This window comes from Miniopterus natalensis, chromosome 8, assembly GCF_054644295.1.
Source record: "Miniopterus natalensis isolate mMinNat1 chromosome 8, mMinNat1.hap1, whole genome shotgun sequence".
Lineage (NCBI taxonomy): Eukaryota > Metazoa > Chordata > Mammalia > Chiroptera > Miniopteridae > Miniopterus > Miniopterus natalensis.
In genome coordinates, this window is record NC_142088.1 from 14473148 (window position 1) to 14494333 (window position 21186).

The window sequence follows — 21186 nt, forward strand, 5'->3', positions numbered from 1 at the left end:
AGGAACCTGAGGGCAGGTGCACCCAGACAAAAAACTGGGTTGGAGAATAAAAGTTACTTTCTTAGGTCTAAAGAGCGTGGCACTTCCAGTGTCATGAGTAAAGCTTTCAAGCTCAACAGTAGTCGGAACACCACTCCTTGCAGATAAGAGCTGAACGTGTCCCGGTTTGTGATTTTTCCTCGGTTAAGTTCAGCCGAAAGCGAGGACTCCTTCTGTTTTTTTCTCGCCCGAATCCCTCCGCGAAGGGGGCGGGGCTGCCCCTGGGCCCGCCCTCTCGGCCGAGGCCCCGCCCCCGAGCCCGGGCGTGCGCTCGCTGCCCCGCCCCCGCGTCCCGCGCGCCGGGGTTTTGGCGGGTTTCAGGGCCCGGCCCCGCCCCCCAGGCGTCCGGCCCGCCCAGACTCGGGACGCGCCGGGGCAGAGCCCGGGCCGGGGTCGCGTCGCTGAGCTGCGGCGTCTGGATCCGTGTCCGTGTCCGCGTCCGCCCGGCATCCCGCTCTGCCGGGAGCCTTCTCCGCGAAGGCGGGGCGATGTCGGGGAACCGGCACCTGAGGCTGCGCTCCGGGAACGAGCCCCGCGCGGCGCCCGCCATGGGGCCGGCGGCCGGCGGGGCCTGGGCCCACAGCCGCGCCGCGCTCGGCCGGCTGGAGAAGCTGCTGCGCTGCTCGCGTTGGTAAAGATGAGCCTCGAGGGGGCGGCGGCGGGGCGGCGGCGGGCCCGGCTCTCCCGGGCCTGGGGGCGGGGACCTTCTCAGAGCCCCGCGTTCCTCGGGCCATTGCGGTCCGCGGCCGGGCGGCGGGCGGCGTTGTCCCTGTCCCGGGTCTGGAGTGAGTGACCCCTCCCCGCCCCCGTTCACATTTCCGGGTGGCTTTCTAGCCGCCTTTTTTCGGTTGGTTTTGTTTGCAGCAAACCCGACTCAGGGTAGTTCAGGAACTTTGGCGGGCCGGGGAGCGCGGGAGCGCGGCTGACCGGGCGGCTCCTGAGCCCGCCCCGGGTTTGAATCTGGGGAGCGGGGGTGGGGCTAAGGCGTCTGCACTTCTCACTGGGCCCCTGGTCTCCGCCACCCGCCAGCTTCCGAAGCTTGCGCGAGGGGGAAGCAGCTGCCACTCCTTGCTGACCGGCCTCTTGGACCTTGTAGCAGCTTTTGGGGGGGAGAGGGGGAGTTTTGGGGGACCCTTGTTGAAGGAAGGTTGGAGACGGCAGTGTGATGAGCACCGACATTCTATTTCTCATTCAGTTTCTCATTTCCTTGGTTTGATCGAAAGACTGGCTTGGGGTTCCACCTCTTAGAGATGCTTGCTTACCGTGTTTGGCTGCTTATTTTCCTTCATGCTGTTAAACCATTTAAAGTCCCCCGAGTCCAGAATTTTCATGCCATCTTAAGACATCATTTTCATGACTGATACTCCTTGCTTCTGCTTTTCCAGTAGCTCTTCCTAGTATAGAAACCAAGAAGGTTTATAAAACCCAGGAAGGGCTTTTCTCACTTTTCATTTCGTCCAAAAGCATTTATTGAGCACCTACTCTGTGCACAGCTCGGGATTTCTGCACGAGTATCACTGTTTGGCAGGGATTCTCTCCTTGTAGCTGCCTCGACCATATTTTCTTTTTGGACTGTTTTGATTTTTTTGCCTCTGATTTCCAACTTGCGGAACTTAGTTATACATAAAGTATAAGTAACATAGCAGCTTTTCCTTTAAAAATGAAAAGGACTTTATTGTCACAGTTTTGCATTGATATTTTGTTTTATAAAAACTTTAAAACCTATGACAAAAATGACATCATTGTACTCCTAAGAAAAGTGGCAGTTTTGCTGGAATGAGCACCTGAAGACATTCTGGGTTATGTGTGTTTTCCTATAGCACAGGAGTCATCCATCTGAGAATCAGAAATTTAGAACTGGCTCTGCTAGTTGCTATAATAGGAGCAATTGTCACGCACAAAAAGTCAGTTCAACGAAAGTTAGACGTTTGGATGGTACATTTCTGTACGGGAGACACTAGGGCAGCAGCTCAGTGCTTCACTTGCACCGTACTGTCAGTTGTCTGATTTCAGGTTCCAGCTTTGACGCTACTGAATGGCCCAAGTCTTTCAACTTCTCTGTGCGTCAGTTTCCTCATCTGAGTGATGCTAGTGCTCATTAATGATTATTAAAAATATTATTGAGCACCTTCAAAATGCCAGGCACGATTCTAGGCATTTGAGATTCATTAGTGAACAAAGTGGGGGGAAAACTCCAACCTTTATGAAGATAAAATTCTATGGGAGTGAAGAACCTAAATGAAATTACACATGTAAAATGTATATAGTAGTTGTCATAGAATAAGTGATAATTAATAGATGTCTTATAAAAATATAAAAAAATCATAGTCTGCTTGCTGAGTAGTTTGGAGGAAACAAGATAGGTGATTTATATGAGTAATCTCTAGGTTGCCCTGAAATCTAATAAAGCCAGTTTCACTTTTTATCCTCTAGCAAATATTTTCCCAGTTTCCTACTGAAGTGAGCAGACAATAAGAGCCATATAGGACTGAAAGTAGATGTCAGTAGTTAGGTCTGGACTTTGAATACAACTTATCCCTTAGCTGGAGAATGATGTTGAACTCCAGTGATTTAAAAACAACCACACGAATATGTGAACCACTAATAGATTAACTAAATCTCAACTGTTTCTTTAAATGCAGATTTTAACATAGGGCTCTGCACACATTTTTTGTAAAGGGCCATACAGTAAATATGTTAGGCTTTGCTGGCCACAAACAGTCTCTTTTCTTATATTTTTGGTTTTTTTACAATTCTTAACCTAAACAACATTTTTAGCTCAAGGGCTATACAAAAACAGCCTCTTGGCTTAATTTGGCACTTAGGCAATACTTTGCCAACCTCTGTTATAACTGGTAAAATGTCTTGTTTAAAAATCCTTGTTGGTGTAAAATTTTATACCACATGGGTTTAATAATAAGATGATTTTGCATTCCGCTCCTGGTATCTCTGCATGTTTTGCACTGCCTGTAGTGAATACAGCATGACCGGGTGCTCCTTAACCATAGGGGGAAAACACCATTCTTTTCACCTCTGCCTTTGCCTAGTAGCTGCCTGGCATCATTGCTGGAAAGGAGCAGCTCAGGATGGTCTGCTTCTTGCTTTTGCTACCCATCGTTCAAAGCACGTCATGTTATTAGAAATCGTGTGTCAGTATGTATGTCCTTTTACAGAGTTTCAAGCTCTACCCAGAGGGCTAGTGATTTTACAGCAAGCATTACTTGCAGGTGAGGGGGGATTAGCTGCATTACAGGGCATTCTTTCTTGACCTTTAGCATAAGTACTGCTCCAAGGTGAACTGATGAAATTGTTCAAGAGGCCACATGTGACATTTGAGATAGGTCCAAGCCTCACAACCAGATAGAGACTATTTAAAGATTTGGAAAAATGAGACAGGAAGACCAAATCATGTGAGAGGCTGGTAGAAAGGAGAGTAATGATGTGTTCCTAAAGGAAGCAGGAAATGATAGCAGGAGCTGCAGTGTGAAGCTGAGGTGTCATATGATACCACTTTGGGAGTTGAAATAATTAGGTACCTCAACAATTTATTGTGGGGGAAGGTTGTCATCCAAGACAATTGTAACTTGGAGTTCTAGCACCTTTCAAATCATCTTTTAGTAAAAAGTCAAAAAGTAATCTTGCCGTTTTCAGAATAGGTGATTGTATTTTTCTGAATTATCTCTTGTCTTTTAAAAAGTGATCAAGTTTTGAGGCAGTCTAGCTTAGTGGTTAAGAGCATGGATTTTGGACCCTGGCTCAAATCCTTACTCAGTGATTTTGAGCAGATTAATTCATCTTTGTATGCTGCTTTTTCTTCATCTGCAAAATGAATTATTAGTAGTTTGTACCATATGAGGTTGTTGTGGGAATTAAATGAATTAATATTTTTGAGCTACATGGAACAATGTCTGTTACATTCTAAGTGCTCTATGAACGTTTGTAAAATAAAGGATAGATTTCTTGACTTCAGCAGTCAACTTTTGCCTTTCTTTGGGAGTTTCCAATGTTCAGAGGCATTCATATAGGCCAGTGATCCTTACATGAGATGATCGCTCCTTTTGGTTTGTTCTGGAGCTAGTTGTTCATCAGGGTAATAAGCAGTCACTGAGGCACTGTTGGTGGGGATATGGTGAGACATTCCCTATCCTTAAGGAGCATATACTTAATTCTAAGCGATAAAATGTGTACACAGTTCAGGGTAAATTACAGTGAAGGCCAAGGGAATGCAAAGAAGAGTACTAGGGTGGAGCCAGTGGAGGAAAGCTTCACGGGCTTTTAAATTGGGCTTTGGGTAGATTTTTATTAAAATGGAGCCAGGTGGGGAATTATTAGCAAATAATATGCTAAAAAATATTCTAGAATAAAGGTGGAGTGAGTCAGGTAGGTAGAGAATTAAGGCAGGGTCAAATCATAGAGTGATTAGTAGCCTAACAGACTATTCAGTTGGCTCAGATGGAGGCATACCTCCGATTGCATTTTTTACAAACTGAAGGCAAGACCCCCTCACCAGCAAAACGATTAGGACTTGCTTTATTGTGACACTTGGTTTATTGTGGTGGTCTGGAACCAAACCTGCAGTATATCTGAGATACGCCTGTAGTTACTTCCAAGGAGAGCAATTTGTGTAGCTTTCCTGAGACAAATGTCCTCCTCTATAAAAATGAGCAAAGTGGACTAATTGATTTTTAAGGCTCCCTCCATCCAGTTCACAGACTCCATAATTATTAGTGTCTACTGAGTGCTATTTAAAATTTTTTATTGAGGTTAACATAGATACAGAAAAGGGCACAAATCATTGGTTTTCGGTATATATCATGTAGCCCTCCAAATTGTGGGATTTGTTTACTTACGTGGCATTTGATTCTTCGGTTGATGCCTGTCTTCAGTTATACTACACATTTCATCAGGACAGATTCACATTTGCAGCCACAGTGTTGGACCCATAGCTTCTTAGCGTTTGTTAAATTGACGCATGAAAGAATTAAGTTAGGATCCCATTTAATGGGCCTTTGAAATTGGACATACTAGAAGGACCTGGTTAATCCACTTGAATCACCAAGAATGCCCCCCTAAGATTCTGGGGTTAATTACCCATAGTAAACATGACTAAGGGCAGGCAGGTATAGAAGGTTCAGGTCTTTCCCCCTGGGATTTTGAGCTGAAACCACAGCGTGAACAATCCCATTACAGTCCTACACATACCTGGTGTTATATAGGGCTTGTGACTACCAGAGAAACTTACCAAACACACTGAGCACCCATAGCATAGGGGAGGGTCTTACAAATGAAGTTTTTGGTCTCTAGATCTGAGGCCCAGAGGAGAGCTTTCAGGCTGGAAGTACAAATTTGAGACATTGCCTGTAGGTGGTAATGGAAGGCGTTCTTCTGGAAGTGAGCAGGGAAGAGAAGATACAGAGCTATGCTTAGGTCCGAGCCTTGAAACTCAATATTCGAACATAGGTGGTGGTAGGCATGAAGTCCAGCAGTTACCTAGATGCCGTTTTACTTTGGAAAAAGGGAATAGAAGACAAAATAACCAAAACTGTTTCAGTTGGGCACACACAGGACTCTGTGGCTTACCTGCCTGTCTCACCTCACACGGGAGATTCTGTTATGATTGGTCATTAATAGAGTTCTAGTGTCCATTTCACTTTTGGGATATTTGACTCATTGATTCAGTAGTTATTGACACTAAACAATTAGACATGACTTCTTATTTTTCCCATGTGATTTTCTTGAATATGGCATATAAAATAGCTATACAAAAAATAGGATGCTTCTATGTCATCCATATCCCTTACTTGTTAACATTTCTTCATTCTCGTGAAGATAAACATAGAGAAGTGTTTAATTGGTTTGGAGAGCCTGTGCATTTTGGTGTTAAGTATGTGTTCCACATTTAAAAATACCTTGGAGATTTTCTTACATGTAAGAATACTGTGCTAGCTATCTTGTCTAATATTTAATAGTAGTTGATATATAATGGAAGCCTAGGGAGCTGTTAAGAAATAGATCTGCCTTGTAATCTCAACTGAATTTACTTTCTTTTTTTTCTTTGCAAAGAAAATTTTATATCAATAGGGCCTTTTTTTAAAAAAAAGTAGTTCTTACTACTTAGCTCTTCCCTAAATTATAATCCTCTGACTGCACCGATCTTTCCAAATCAACCACATGTAAAGTAACAGAAGTGTGGCTGCAATGGGAATTTTCAAGATACAGAAATCCTATTACCATGCAGATTCCTTTTCTTATTCCTCTCGATTTTTTCTTTCTAATATGTATGTATATTAAACAGAAAATAGGGAAGGACCAAATAGAATTGTTACTATATATGTGTTTTTGCGTGTACTCTTCTATTTGGTTTTTTCAGTAAGGATTTATTGAAATCCTGCTGTTGATATAGCACCATGCTAGGTAGGTAATAGTGTGTTGGGGAAGCTCAGAAAAAAATGAAAGTCATGATCTCTTGTCTGTAGGGCTACAATCTACTTTCAAACAAACAAACAAACAATCAGGCAGATAAAATACAAAAGATATTGTTTTCAACTAGATGCCATTTCTCTGGAACTTCAGAACATTTTATACTTCTTTTAAGTCATATATATAGTAACTAGGCTTATAAAACTACCCAGCTAGATTATAAGCCCCTTAGGAAAGAGTGTAATGCATTCAGCCTTGTGTCCACAGGAGAAAATCCTGTTAAATTACAGCAGACTAACCAGAGGGAGGAAGGAAGAGACAAAAAGGGGTTCATCAGTTAACTGCAGTGCAAAACCAACAAAAGACTGCTCACCTTCCATAGTGTAGTTGGAATCATTAAATTAATTTCTAGGGGCTATATCCAAGATTATCCAAAAAGAATAGCAGGCACGGCTGACCCCAGGACTTGTTTACACGTCTTGTGGCTTGTTTACACGTAGCTTTAAGGACTCTGTTACCCTATCCCAGGGCTAGCCCCATTTCACCTTCTCACGCCCCCTTTGTCTATAGCTAAAGTAAATTCTATCAGAGCAGCTCACATCTTTCCCTTGTCTACTTAATGTATAAAATTGCTTGCAAAACTCTAGAGGATGTACATGTCTGTCTCCATGCCCCAAGACCTGTCTTCCGTTTTTGCTAGCAATGGCCTAATAAACCCTCCCTTTTAAAAAGACTTCCTGCTCTGGAAGTTAAGATTTTTGTTTAAGTTTTCTTTACATTTCTGCAGGGTACAGATTTACCGGAAGCGATGGCATGGACACTAACACCCAAAGATTCTTATGCTGCTTTGTTTAGTGACATTTTTATTACGTCATCCTGGACAGTATTTGGATAAAGTGGCAGGCCTGAATAGTTTTGGGGGAGGAGGAGGTGTGTTCTAGGTGGGGGAGAACAGTCTGAGAAGTGTGGGCTTAGAGTTGGACCTAGGGTACTTGAGAAATGTTACAGACACTGTCCTGATGAGAGCACGGGGTTTTGGTGAGCAGTGATAGGAAGGTTGTGAGGGGTACCAAAGTCTTGCCACCCCCAAAATCTGTCTTTTGGGATATGATTCAAGACTGGTTATTAAGAAACTAAGGACTCGGAAAGAACTGGTTGGAGCATCGTCCTGTTCACCTGAAGGTCATGGGTTCAATTCCTGGTGAGGGCACATGCCTAAGTTTCTGGTTCGATCCTGGTCCAGGGCCTGTCTGTATGGGAGACAATGGATCAGTGTCTCTCACATCGATGTTTCTCTCTCTCTCCCTCTGTTCCTCCCTCTCTAAAATCAATTTACAAAGTAATGGGTTTCATAATGTCAGTAAACACCATTTTTGGTAACTTGAGAATAACATTGTGGGTACATACTCTGTTTTTAGCACTCTTTCTGAAAGCTCAATTTCACTTTAAATTCATATCTATTAAAATATGCAGTGTGATACTTTTGATCTTATAAGAAATGTGTTAAAATTATTTATTGGTATGTGTACAGAAGTAATTGGATAATAAGGGTGTAAACACCTAAAGGCCCTAGGATTAGTGTAATAAACCAAGCACACAAAAACATGTTCATCCTTTAAAAACTTGACTTCTGTTTGCTTTTGCTACATTATGCCCTCTGAATATAATGACTTCCTGTGTGTTTATTAGTAAGTACCATTACCTTAGGATTATCAACTATGCCAGGTACTTTGATGGACAGCATTGGAAATAATTGTGTTTCTGTCTCACTTACCCCAATGCCACAAATCTCATTCAGTCTGCAGATTGATTGTCTGCCTGATGATTCCTATTTTCACTTGCTTAAGAACAAAACAGTTGACTTCCTGTGACCTGAAAGAATGGCTGTGTTTTTGACAAGGCACCTATGAAAAATAGGTGGCTGCTTAACAAGAGCAAGGAACCAGTGTTTTCTTATGGGAACATTGAATTCTTATTGGTTAGGTGATCAGATGTCCTGATCTTCTTGGGATAGTCCTGATTAGACCTGGGGGCCCAGCATCCTGTCCAGTTGTTACACTTCTTGACTCTCAGAAGTGCTCTCATTTGGATGGTACATTATATGGTCATTAAACTGTGGGTCTAATTTTCAGATTTATAATTGACTCTTTGAATCATTAGGTGAAGATGTATCATAGTAATTGAAAGCAGCAGCCAGTGATTGGTTTTGCCTGTTGGGAGAGGTTTGGAGATGTTAGAACAAAGCTACTTGTTTCTATGACTTCGCAGTACATGTTATTAAAAAGTGTCACAATTTGTACTGAATTTTGGTAGTTGGTATTTGAATTCAACAGGTATGTTATATAATATTTAACCAGGATGAATACATCCTTAATATCCTCTGCTTTGAGAAAAGACAAATATAATAGTGTTGGGCCTTGGATTTATGAAATGTTGGGTATGAAATGTTTATCAGTGACTAAGCCTTGATTGTTTACCTTTCTTCAAACAGCACTAATATTCTGAGGGAGCCTGTGTGTTTAGGAAGATGTGAGCACATCTTCTGTAGGTAAGTAGTTATGGCGTGATACATATTATATATTATATGTTACATATGTAGTTATACATCTATATGTAGCAACTGTTTTTTACTAGTAGCAGTCATGTATTCATATTTATGATGATATTTCTTATGTTTGTGTAACTGTCTTAGACTTCAAAGTAACTTATTATACATTATCTCATTTTGACCCTTATAACTGTCTTAATTTATAAGAAAGAAATCAAAGCTCAAAGAGGATGACTTTAGCAAAGTTATAAAGTTTAATAAGCAGCTTTGCTAAACTTGGGGGAAGATTAATATCTGTTATATAATTCAAATACGTCTCTTTTTTTCTTCCAGTTAGTTTTGAATTTAGACTTTTCAAATTATAAAAGTCTACTTATAGTAATTGTGTTAGTTTCCTATGGCTGCCATAACGAAGTACCAAAAACTGGGTGGCTTAGAACAACAGAAATGTATTGTCTCTCCCTTCTGGAGGCCTGAAGTCCCAGAGCAAGGTATTAGCAGGGTTAGTTCCTCTGAGGGCTATGAGGGAGAACCTGTCCACGCTTCCTTCCTGCTTTCTGGTGAGAAGCTTTGGCGTCTGGCAGTGTGTGACATCCTTGGCTTGTGGATACATCCCTCTGTTCTTAGCCTTCATGTTTACATGGCATTCTCTCAGGTATGCTTGTTTGTCTCTGTGTCCAAATCTCCCCGTTTTATAAGTATACCTGTTCTGTTGCATCAGGGCTCTCACCCTGATGATCTCATCTTAACATGAATATCTGCAAAGACCCTATTTCAAATTAGATCACATTTGCAGGCACTGACTGAAGGTAAAACTTCTGGGGGACACAATTCAAGTCCTAGCAGTTATTGTGAAATTATATCCATGTTATAATATGAAAGCCCTGGCTTATAGGTTATAATATTACATTTTCTTCTTATCCTGTTTCTTATTCAGGAGAAACCCATTTAAAGACTGAATGCCTTAGTTTAACTGTCTTTGATCAGGGTTAATAGAGCCTCCTTTGAATCAATCTTTTAATTATTTCCAGTGATGTCTGTGAAACTAACTGGCCTGAGCAAACCGCATTATGAAGTTTAAGCACATATGAAAATAATTTACTGTGTGACTTCAGTGGACTGGAGATGTGTAGGAGGCAGCTATGCTCAGGGTCCCAATTTTGCTTCTAGAAACTTGGATCTGTTATACGGGGCATATCCGGCAGGAGGATGGGGTAGGAAGCAGTACCTATCACCTACCTGGTACCTCCATTTGGAGGGTGAAAGGGTTTCACTTTGATGTAGTCAGAGCAGATCCATTCACCATCATCCCCTGCAACCCCTCCCTGCCTCAGTGGTCTTCACACTAGTAAGTGGTGCTGCGGACTGCAGGGTTGGTCAAGGCAGAGACCATAGCCCTACCTGATTCCTCTTTTTCTCCCTTATCCCACATCGGTAAGGTCTGTCAATTCCACCTCAAAATGTGCCCTCAATCTTGAATTTTCTCACTTTTCTCTGTACTGACTACTGTTCACACTTTGGTCCAAGCCATCATCATATTATCTCTCCAAAGCCTATTGTGATAAGTTCATAAGTGGTCCCCTCTCCTACTTGTCAGTGATCTTTTAAAAATGTAAATCACATCTATACCATTACCTACCTTAGAATCCTTCAGTGGCTTCCTGTTACTCTGCATTAAGGTCTCCTGAGGAATCAGTTTACCTACTTTATGTGTTGAGGTTTCAAGTTAAGAGTTCTTAACTACGAGCAAACAAACTCAAAGAAGTTCATTTCTTTGCTAAAGAAATTTTACATTTATTGAATCCAGTGATCTGGATGGTCTCTTCCAGCTGCAGTATGTTTATAGATTCACTTTACAACATTTAGTGAGTTACTTTGATTCAGGAATCATGCTAAGATCTAGGGATACAAATATAAGAAATGCCTCAGGGTTTTTCTGAAGGGAGCTCATATTGTAAGAATCTTCTGTGCCTACCAATGAGTGGGTCACCTGAAAAAGAACGTAGTGTTTGGGGGAGATGAGGCTTTTACGACTGTTACATTACCCAGTCCTGCTAGAGCCTGTCTGATGAGGCTAAGGAAGGAGTGGATTTATAGGTTTCTTATTTTGGAATTCACAGATAGGCTTCAGGGGAGATTATGATCCCTCCCCCACCCCCACCCCCCTTTTTATTTTTTACAAGAACTTGTGTATTTTTTCATCAGATTTGCAAAGGGTTTGTAACCACCAAAATTAGGAAAACCCTTCTAATTATGAGACTGTAACTCCTGGATAGATAATCCAAGGTAATTTAATTGAATCTACAGTTACACAGGTACCCGAAAGAACCAAAGATCTTTTCTCAAAAACTACTATAAAGCCTTTAGACACGTCCCAAAACAAAAGTAACCTTCCCAGTCTCTTTGCGGTAATTTCAGGTATTTTCATGAAGCACAGTGTTAAGGTTTAGCATAGGGGAGGTTGAAAGACATGGCTGTTATGTATTACGTACTAAATATGTTTTTTATGTCCCCCTCTGTGCTCTTGCCCTTTAGAAGCTACAGATTTATTTGCAGGGGAAAATTGTACAGATGAATGTCTGGCTATGTAGTCTCTTCATTGCAAATTACTGAGCAACTTTAGATTTTATGTGTGTATCACACTCTTTCAAAAACAGTTTTAACAAATATTGTATAATTGTCCATTGTTAGAACAGCCTTTTCTTCGTTTATTTCTCTTCAGACACTGTTTATATTTATTTTTTAGAATTCAGATTCTGCTCAGTGCATTGATAATTGCATATATATTTTTAATTCTTTTTCAGTAACTGTGTAAGTGACTGCATTGGAACCGAATGTCCAGTGTGCAACACCCCAGCCTGGATACAAGATGTGAAGATAAACAGACAACTGGACAACATGATCCAGCTTTGCAGTAAGCTTCGAAATTTGCTGTATGAGGGTGAGCTTTCAGGTGAGAAATAGCACTGTCTCCCTCAGTTAAATAACTGATGAATTCATATTAATCACATAAAGGGTGTAAAAGAGCTATCAGGAATTCTGAATGGCACGTTTCAGATTTTAAGACTTACAACGTTTGGAATTATTTTGAGTTACAGATACCTTAGAGATAATTAAGTCTGACTCCCTTTTTTATAGATGAGAAATGAAGGTCCAGAGAGGTTAAGTGATCTTGTCTGAGGTCACATATGTAGTTAGTACCAGAAGCAGGGGAAACAGCCCATTTCTTCTGATTGTCAGTCCACTTCTGCTGCCTGCTTTTTCATTTATGATGTCTGTGTAATATGTATAGAATAGTGATTTTGTCCTTAAACTCCCTAAAATACACTTTTACAAGATAGAATATAACCTTCTTCCATGGATCACTTTTCTAGACTGAATTAATTAGACCAGCACATTTCAAAAGAGCAAAAATCTAATATTCATTTTTTTTCTTTTTAAATGGGAGCTAATGTTTTTCAAATTGTTCTTAGACTCTGTGTATTAACTATGTATCTTCCCATTGTGCTTTCTGCTGAGAACTAATTAGGTGTGGAAAGAAAGTAAAGTGTTTTGAATCTTCATAATTAGTTATTGAAATTGCCCTTTTATTGGCCAGATCACGTAATTTTAGCTCGTGTCTCTGTAGGCGAACCTGTTCTTGACTGGCAGGTTGCCATGAATGATTGATAAGGCTCATATGAAAGGACTGGATTTCTGTGTTAACATCTTTTGATCTTAGTTTTCTGACGTGATGTGTCACTGTCAACTATTCATGGTGAAGTGATTGGACAAAATAAAGAAATGAGGCAAACACTCTGAGTCTTATTGACCAAGTCCGTATTTTTAGGAAGAATTAAAAACATAGTTACCTACCAAAAGTTTTCTTCATCTAGTTAATCTGATTATTATATTAGACTCCATTCTTTTATGATAAAATGTGCTATAGTGATGAAGTTTTACTGATTTTCAGATGTAATTATACACATACACCTTTTTAAAAATACCTTTTTGAAAAAAGAGGCTGTGTTGTAAATCTCTTAACGAGCACAATGAGGAAAAGTTTTATTATGAAGTTCATCTGTATTCTTTTCCTTCTTTTCAGAGACTGTGCTAATAGTGTTCATTTTCTAACTAAAGAGATTAGTGTACTGTCGGGTGCCCCGATCCCCCAACATTGATTAAAACACTAGTTCTTAATCAGAGTCCGTGCATCTTTGGCAGTGATGGGGGTGGAGGGGTAGAATTAATGAGCCTCTTGAGTTAATTATACGATATGAAAAATGTTCGTGTCTCTGTGAAGGTGGTTGTCATGAGATTCTTAAAGATGTGTGGTCTGTTAGGAGTGTTGGCCAAGCATTGAAATTTGGGTGCTGCTCCGAGATTTGCGTCTGTCCTAATGTTTTGATTTGATCCTTCAGTTGCTGTGTAGTGATTTTTAGGGCTACTGCAGTGACGTTAGCGTGCTGGGGCTGCCGTAGCAAAGAGCGCACCACGAGCTAGGGGACTTAAACAGGAAGTGCTTATCTCATAGCTCTGCAGGCTAACGTCCGAAATCCAGATGTTGCTAAGGTGGGTTCCTTCAGGGTCTGTGAGGGTAGGATGTGGCCCAGGCCTCTCTCCTTGGCTTGTAGATGGTGGTCTTCATGTTCTCATGATGTTCTCCCTATAGGTGTGTTTGGGACAGATTTCTGTTAAAAAGATGCCAGTGATACTGTATCAGAGTCCCACTCTGCTCATTTTCACTAATTACATCCATAATGACTGTTTCCAAATAAGGTCACATTCCGAGGTGCTGTGGGTTGGACTTCTATATATGAATTTTAGTAGGAACACAATTTAACCCATAACAGTGATGTCACACATTTTTAATGGTGATAGAAGGGGAGTAGAGTAACCCTTGCTGAGCAGTACCAGGGGGTGCAAAGAATGAGATTGACGACTTCTCTAGGAATTTTGCTGTGGTTAGTGATGTTTGAATCGTCGTCGTGGTTTTCGTATTTTGTAGACCATGGCTAAGAAATGCTTTAATATTTCATCATTTAAAAAGGTATTTAGGGAAATTACTGAGCTTGAAACAGTTTTTGTGTGGGATCTGAGGCCCTTTAGTATGCCATCTTTTTCATCTAAGAGCAGAGGTGGAGTTTGGGGGGAGAATTATGCTGATTAATTTTCCTAAGCCCCTTTTGTATTCATTTTTCTTTTTATATAGTGAGTAATTGCTTTAGTCCTTAGCAGACTTGAGTAGTGCTGGCCTTAATGTCACTTACTTTAAGATGAAATTTCACAGTTTGTATAATATATAATCAGAATTTTAGGAGCTGGAAGGTTATCTTTAATCCCTATATTCTGTAGATGAGGAAATCAAGGACCTAGGTTAAGCAGGTGGTCATATTGTAAGTTTCTTGGCTTTTGGTTTTAACTTTTAGCACATTGCTTTTGTTAGAAGTATAGGTGTTCATTATTATGTTTGTTTAATTGAGTTGGAGAAAAATTGGCAGTGCTAAGACTTCATTTGTATCCCAGAGACTAAACATAATTAAAACAATTTTAAAACAAATTCTTAGGTTTTAGTTGCAACAATTCCTTTAATAATGGTAACATTCTCCTTTGCTATTTTTACAGAAGATGATATATATAAATGCTATCTGAAATATAAATTCTGAAATACAATTTTCTAATCCAGATCTCATTTCCATGGTGCAAAGCTTTTTCTACTTATTGTAAATTGCATTGTCATCAATTGTTTCTCCCAATGTCCCTTAAAACAAACTACCTTGAAGGGCATTTGAGTTTTTTTAAGAGTGTTTCTTTATAGTTATCTATTCAATATGTTTTATGTAGTACCTTTATGTTAGTTTATCTAGCAAGTATTTAGAGTGATATAAGGCGAATGAGGTGAGTAGGTAGAGAGAAATAATAGTCAGTTCAAATAATGGTTGATTCCCCATTATAATGCAGAAGTTAGAAGTGATCTCCTCATAAAATAAGAGTATTAGATCAAGTGATTTCTAAGGCCTAGCTCTGAGATCTTATGGTTAAATGGTCAAGTGTTGAAAGTGAATTAGGTGGAATGGTTGGACATCTCCCACATTTTCTCTATTTTTTTTTAAAACCTCTAGTTCACAATTTATCTTCCAAATGAACCTTGTTGTTTGCACTTACTATGAAATATATAATCACTGTAATTGAGGTGGGTAGTTAGGAAGAACTTGTCAAGTCCTGGACACAGTATATGGTATATACTGGAGATAAAGCAGCCTGATTTACAGTAATACTTTCTATAATGAGCTTCTAAATACTTGAATAGATTTTTCTCAGTTCAGTGTATTTTAAAGTGAAGAGACTGTGTGTCATAAATGTTTCTGACAATCATTTATGGATAATTTTACCTTATTCTTTATAACATAATCTGCTTTCTACTAATGTAGTGAAATTTAAAAGTTTTTATTTTCTCTTGGCCCCTTCATATTAAATTGGACCTCACAGGTGCTGGTCAGGTTCTGTGAAATACATGTTCGTATTGGTGACATTAAAAAAAATTGTGGTGATGCTTTCATAGGATCACAGTTTTATTTTCTGGTTTCAGGAGAGGCCGGTCTTTCTGTGGCAAATTACATACTGTTTCATATATGCTGTGACTTTTTTATAATGATGAAGATGAGCATTTGAATAGCTGTGTTTTTATTTTATTTAGATAGAACTGAATACTTCTTAACTTACAAAATAATCATTCTTCAGTGAAGGCGTTAATGTTGCACAGATGGTAGCAAAGTACTTCCCTTTGGTTTTTAATAAGGGGCTAGTTTGTCAACGAGATTCCTCAACTTCTGTTGTGAAACCTATAATAGAGGATAATTTGAAAGGCATACAATGTACATCATTACAATCCTTTGATGCAGATTAATGATAGCTGGATCACATTTGCTAATTGCCTCTCTTTTCTATGGTTTATTATTAAATTTTTAAGAATAAATTTGGCTGAGCAGGTCCTTGGCACACGTGCATCTCTGTTCCAGGGTAGTTTGGAGTACTCTGAAATGTTTAAATTCAGAGAATAAAATTCTTTTAAATAAATATCATCGTTATGAAATTTATCGTGTAGAGGATGGACCAGTATTTTTCTTCATGAAATGAATATGATAATTTATCATGCTAGAAGCATTCACCCGTACAAACTGTTGTAGCTGTTAACAGTAAGGTTGATGTTCAGCAGTGGTGGGGATTTTGCTTTTTGTCATCTTAACTTTGATACGCCATGTAAAACCCAGAATTTACAACATGCTTGTTGTTGTGGTCCTTGCTTAGTTAGGACAAGATACACAGTTAAAATAATCTTGAGTAAATATAGTATTACTGGATGACTAGTGAAGTTATTGTGTGCCTGTTAATTGCATGAATGTATGCTGTAATCATTTACTGATTTATCAGATAAGAAACATGTACACCTGAGTGAAATTTGTTGTCTTCTTAGATTTAGGTTTTTTTGGTCAATTGAGTGTGTTGCTACTACTTAAAGCCTTAATTTTTTGTTAAATGTCTAATTCTACGTTTTTTAAGTTTTATAAGCATTGAGGACTTCAGGATTTGACTTTTTAGTTGAAAATGTAATTTATCTTTGTTTAAAATAAATTTTAAAAAAATCAAATACACGTTTTTACAGACTACCAGTGGATTAACCTTAGGTCTTCGTAATCCTGAGTCTTCCTTAAAAATTAATCCTGGTAACATTTCATTTTGACCTTTCCTCTAGACTTGAGAGTATATCAAAAATGACTTAGTTTTGAAATCTACTTATCACTGCAGAGGGAAGACCTTGTTGAATTTAGACATTAAGTCTCTGTGTAAATGGATACCTCATTCTGTTCTGATTTTCATGATCCTGTCCTAATAACACTTGGTTGACCAGGTGCTATTTAGCTAGGACATTAGAAGGATGTTGGGATATTCACTATTCTGACTTAGCATGTTAGATTAGTATTAACTGTTTTTATGTACTCTTTGTATCTTGCTGCTTTTGCTCAAGAGTATATTTGAGAATGTAGTTATAGTTCACTCATTCTTATTAGGTTTTGGTTTACATAGCTTGAGATTATATTAGATGGTACGTAAAGAGTTGTGACTATTACCTCTAATCCCCTAGATTCATTTTGTCTGAAGTAAGTTGAAATTGGGTAGTGTGAGTTCTCCAACTTTGTTCTTCAGTATTTTGGTTGCTATTCTGGGTCTTCTGCCTTCCTATTTATATATTTTTTTGCTTTTCCATGTGAATTTCAGAATTAGCTTGTCTATTTTACCAAAAATCCTACTGGAATTTTCACTGGAATTATGTTATAGTCTGTAGATTCTATTGGGGAGAATTGACATCTTAACAGTATTGAGTCTTCATTTCATGAACATGATATGTCTTTACATTTGTATAGGTTTTTTTACAAATGTTTTGTAATTTTTAGCAAGCATAACTTGCACATATTTTGATTTATATTTAAATATTTTATGTACTTTTGTTTGTTGTTAGTATAAAGAAATATAAAGTTGGTATATTTACCCTATATTCTATGACCCTGTTAAAGTCACTTGTTAGTTTTACTAATTTTTTTAAAAGAATCTTTGGGATCCAGTCTATCTAGTCACTTAAGTCAACTATGAGTAGATGCAGTTTTATGTCTTCCTTTACAACCTGTGTGCCTTTCATACTTTTTTCTTACCTTGTGCTTTCTAGGACTTTCAGTATGATGTTAAATAGGAGTGGTGAAAGCAGACATCTTTGCCTTGTTCTTGATAATAGGAAGAAGGTAATAGGATCAAAATAGTAGATTCAGTCTTTCAGCAATAAGCATGATACTAGCTGTGTGTATTTTTGTGGATGGCTCTTCATCAGGTCGAAGTTCCTTCTATCTCTAATTTGCTCAACCTTTTTAAAAATCATGAACGGCTGTTGGATTTTTTTTTGTCTCAGTATCTGTTAAGAAAATCACAGGGTGTTCCCTTAGTTGGTTGATACCATGAATTATATTGATTGATTTTCAAATCTTTAAAAAATAAGCATCAATCAGTGTCTTAATTTTTGGACTACTGCTTATTAAATTCCCTATCTGCCTATTTATTTAGTTAATATATCTTCATAGCTCTTATAACCACCAGCATACTGTGTATTTTGCTTATTTATTCACATATTCTGGTCATCTCCAGTGGAATATACATTTTCTCTTTTGTTCTCTGGTGTATGTCCAGTCCCTAGGATGTTGTCGGACCTAACGTAGGATTCTGTATATATTTGTTAAATGACTGAATATCTGTGCTTATGGAGTTCATAGTCTAGGACGAGAGAAAGAGGTACACAAATAAAAGGTGATGTATTTAAAACCATAAACAAAATTCTTTGGGAGCTCAGGATGGGAGAGATTAGGTTCATGTAACAGATTTCTTTTCTATTTTTTCTATCAGATTTTAAAGAAGACACATCCAGGAAAAGTTTATTTAATCATGCAGAAAGTAAGAAGAATTCAATAAAAATGTGGTTTAGTCCTCGAAGTAAGAAGGTCAGATATGTAGTAAGTAAAGTTTCAGTGCAAACTCAGCCTCAAATGATAAATGATGAAAATGCCTCGACGTATGAATATGTTTCTACGAGTCCTCCAGTTGATGTTTCTGCGAGGGCTAAAAAGGCTTCTACAAGATATGGAAAAAAGGGGAAAAAGAAAACTTTAACTAAAATCAACCAAGAATGGAATTTAGAGGCAGACAAAAAAGATGGCGAACTTGACTCCAGAGAGAAATGTAAGGAAAAGCTGGTATCTTTCTGTGTCCAACCATCTGTTATTGCTAGTCCTCAGAGAAACGGTGAAATAGACTTACTAGCAAGTGGCTCTGTAGCAGAAGATGAATGTTTTGGAAACTTAACCGAAGTCTCTTTACCGTTGGCTGAGCAAATAGAGTCTCCAGAAATTGAGAGCAGGGATGAAGTAATGACTCCTGAGAAGAATCTCTGTGAAAATGATCTTACATCTGAGAAGTCCATGTCCTTAGGTCATAATGGAAAACGTCGGCGTCACAGGAGACTTTCCAGTCCCGTTTCTAAGAGATGTAGAAGCAGCATTCCCAGCACCAGTGGAAATTTTGTTAAGCCAACAGTGCTCTCAGAAAACATCCCGTTGCCTGGCTCTTCTTTGCCACCTTCAAGCAAACTTAAAGTTGGTGACACATTAAGGAGGAAAACCAGAACTATATTAGATGAGTCCTTTAGCTCGTCACCAGGTTCACCACCTTCTACACTGAATAATACAAGTTACGGACGAATGCTGTCCAGCCCTTCGGCCTTGAAGTTGTCGCAGGGTAACCTTACGACTGTGAAAAGAAATCACAAGGGCGAGACTTTGCTCCATGTTGCTTCAATTAAGGTACTAAGCTTACTTTGAAATACAGTTTCAGAATGAGACTAACCATAAAACAGTTTCTTTGGCGTTTGTGAAAAATGAGAAGAGATGACTAGGATAGTTTACCACAGGTACGGTACTCTTAAAAAGACTGAACCAGAGAAGTAGAATTCATAGGGACCACATGCCCACCTCAGTTAGAGCGGTGGTCTGGGGCCTGAGGGAACGTAGTTTAGGAGGATACCAGTATGTCATATTTTAACTTCTACTTTGGCAAGTGCCTTTCATTTTGTCTATTCCATAATGGTTTTCTGTTTTTACCATTTTGTTGATCCTTTCTTCTCATGCTTTAGGAATACAGATAATTGCCAAGTTACTGCTGGCAACGTGTCTTTCTTAGCAAAAGAGCTAGGGGCATTATGAGAGATAGCAAGTTTCTGTATGTTTGCCACTCTTAGGGGGCACTGCCAGCATTTGGAAGGCTGAAAGATGTGATCTGTACGCTTCTCCGATAACCAGGAAATTAGTCTGTTAGAAATGGCTCCTGTAGTTCACCACAAAGGAGTTGCTTTGTGTCCTACAGCCAGCCATTCCTTTCACTAGCATGTTCATTGAAGTTAAATTCTCTTCATTTATTGCCTCAACACCTGGGGTGTGGCAGTGTTTGTTTTTGGGAACCTGGCTGGTTTATGGAGCTTGAAGTGATTAATCTTTGAAAGTTTCACAGGTACTGCACATAAAGAGAAGCAGTTAGCACCATACCTTTATAGACTTTGATCTGTGATTTCACGCAAGTGTTATGAAAATATGACATGGGAGAGCTTGGTACTAAATTAAGATAGGTTTCATGATATTCCAGTAAATTCTTTGAGAGATCCTTGGGTCCTTTGTATGTATAGAGAACTTTGGGATGTCTAGAAGGAACCCCTTCATGAGGTTGGTGACATAAAACATCTGGGAGGAACATAGAGTAGACATTGAGTCCAGGGACCCCTGTATTTTTGTGTAGAGAAAGAGAAAAGCACAAAAACCAGTTTCTCCCAACTGTTAGTGTTTTATTTTTTTCCTTGATTTATCTTCCAATAAATGATGTATGTAGAGTACTCTGTGTGATGCAGCTTTCAGGGAGAACCTGTGATGTGACCACATGCTTAGAGTTACATATCCTTTGAACAACTTGAAATTTCAGAGTTAGCTTTGGTTACATTTTAGTTTGATTTTTGCAAAGCATGATTTTAAAAATCAGACTATATTTTTTGTCTTCTTTGTTATATATAATATATACACATACATGATTATAAATTTTAACATGCTATTAATGCTTCATCGACATAATTAGCTAGCATAATAATAAATTTTTCTTAATAATACATCAGAATGTGGCTTCTTGAGTTTCTACATTTTGCTTTCTGGGAATTATTTTCACACCACCAGGTAAGCATCCACTTACATTGGTAGAGAATTTTTCTTTTAACCATAAGATTTATTTATCTTTATTAATGAGGATCTGTAAGACCTAGAGTCTAGGCCATGGTTTGGCAAACTCTTTCTTAAAAGGGCAGCTAGAGTAAATATTTTCAGCTTTTCAGGTCAAATAGTCTCTAACTATTCGGCTCTGCTGAGGTAGTGCAAAAGCAACCACAGACAATATGTAAGCCAATAAAACTACATCCACAATCAGGTGTCTGGCCCACAGGCCATAGTTTGCTGACCCTTGGCCTAGGCCATGGAAAAATGCCAGAGTAGAATCTTAAGACAGGAAAAAATGGTGGCATGATGCTGCCTTGTGAATTTTCTCCATTGATGATTGTTTCATACAAATTT

General features: G+C 38.9%; 1 protein-coding gene across 1 annotated transcript in view; it reads left to right on the forward strand.

Moving 5' to 3' along the window:
- The first annotated feature begins 512 nt into the window (after positions 1 to 512).
- BARD1 (BRCA1 associated RING domain 1) overlaps positions 513 to 21186 on the forward strand; it is a 51079-nt gene continuing 30405 nt past the window's right edge. Inside the window, exons 1-4 of the mRNA XM_087819605.1 lie at positions 513 to 670; positions 8951 to 9007; positions 11812 to 11960; positions 18434 to 19386. Coding sequence (XP_087675731.1) covers positions 528 to 670; positions 8951 to 9007; positions 11812 to 11960; positions 18434 to 19386 — 1302 coding nt within the window. The 5' untranslated portion in view covers positions 513 to 527. The remainder of the gene's footprint in view (positions 671 to 8950; positions 9008 to 11811; positions 11961 to 18433; positions 19387 to 21186) is intronic.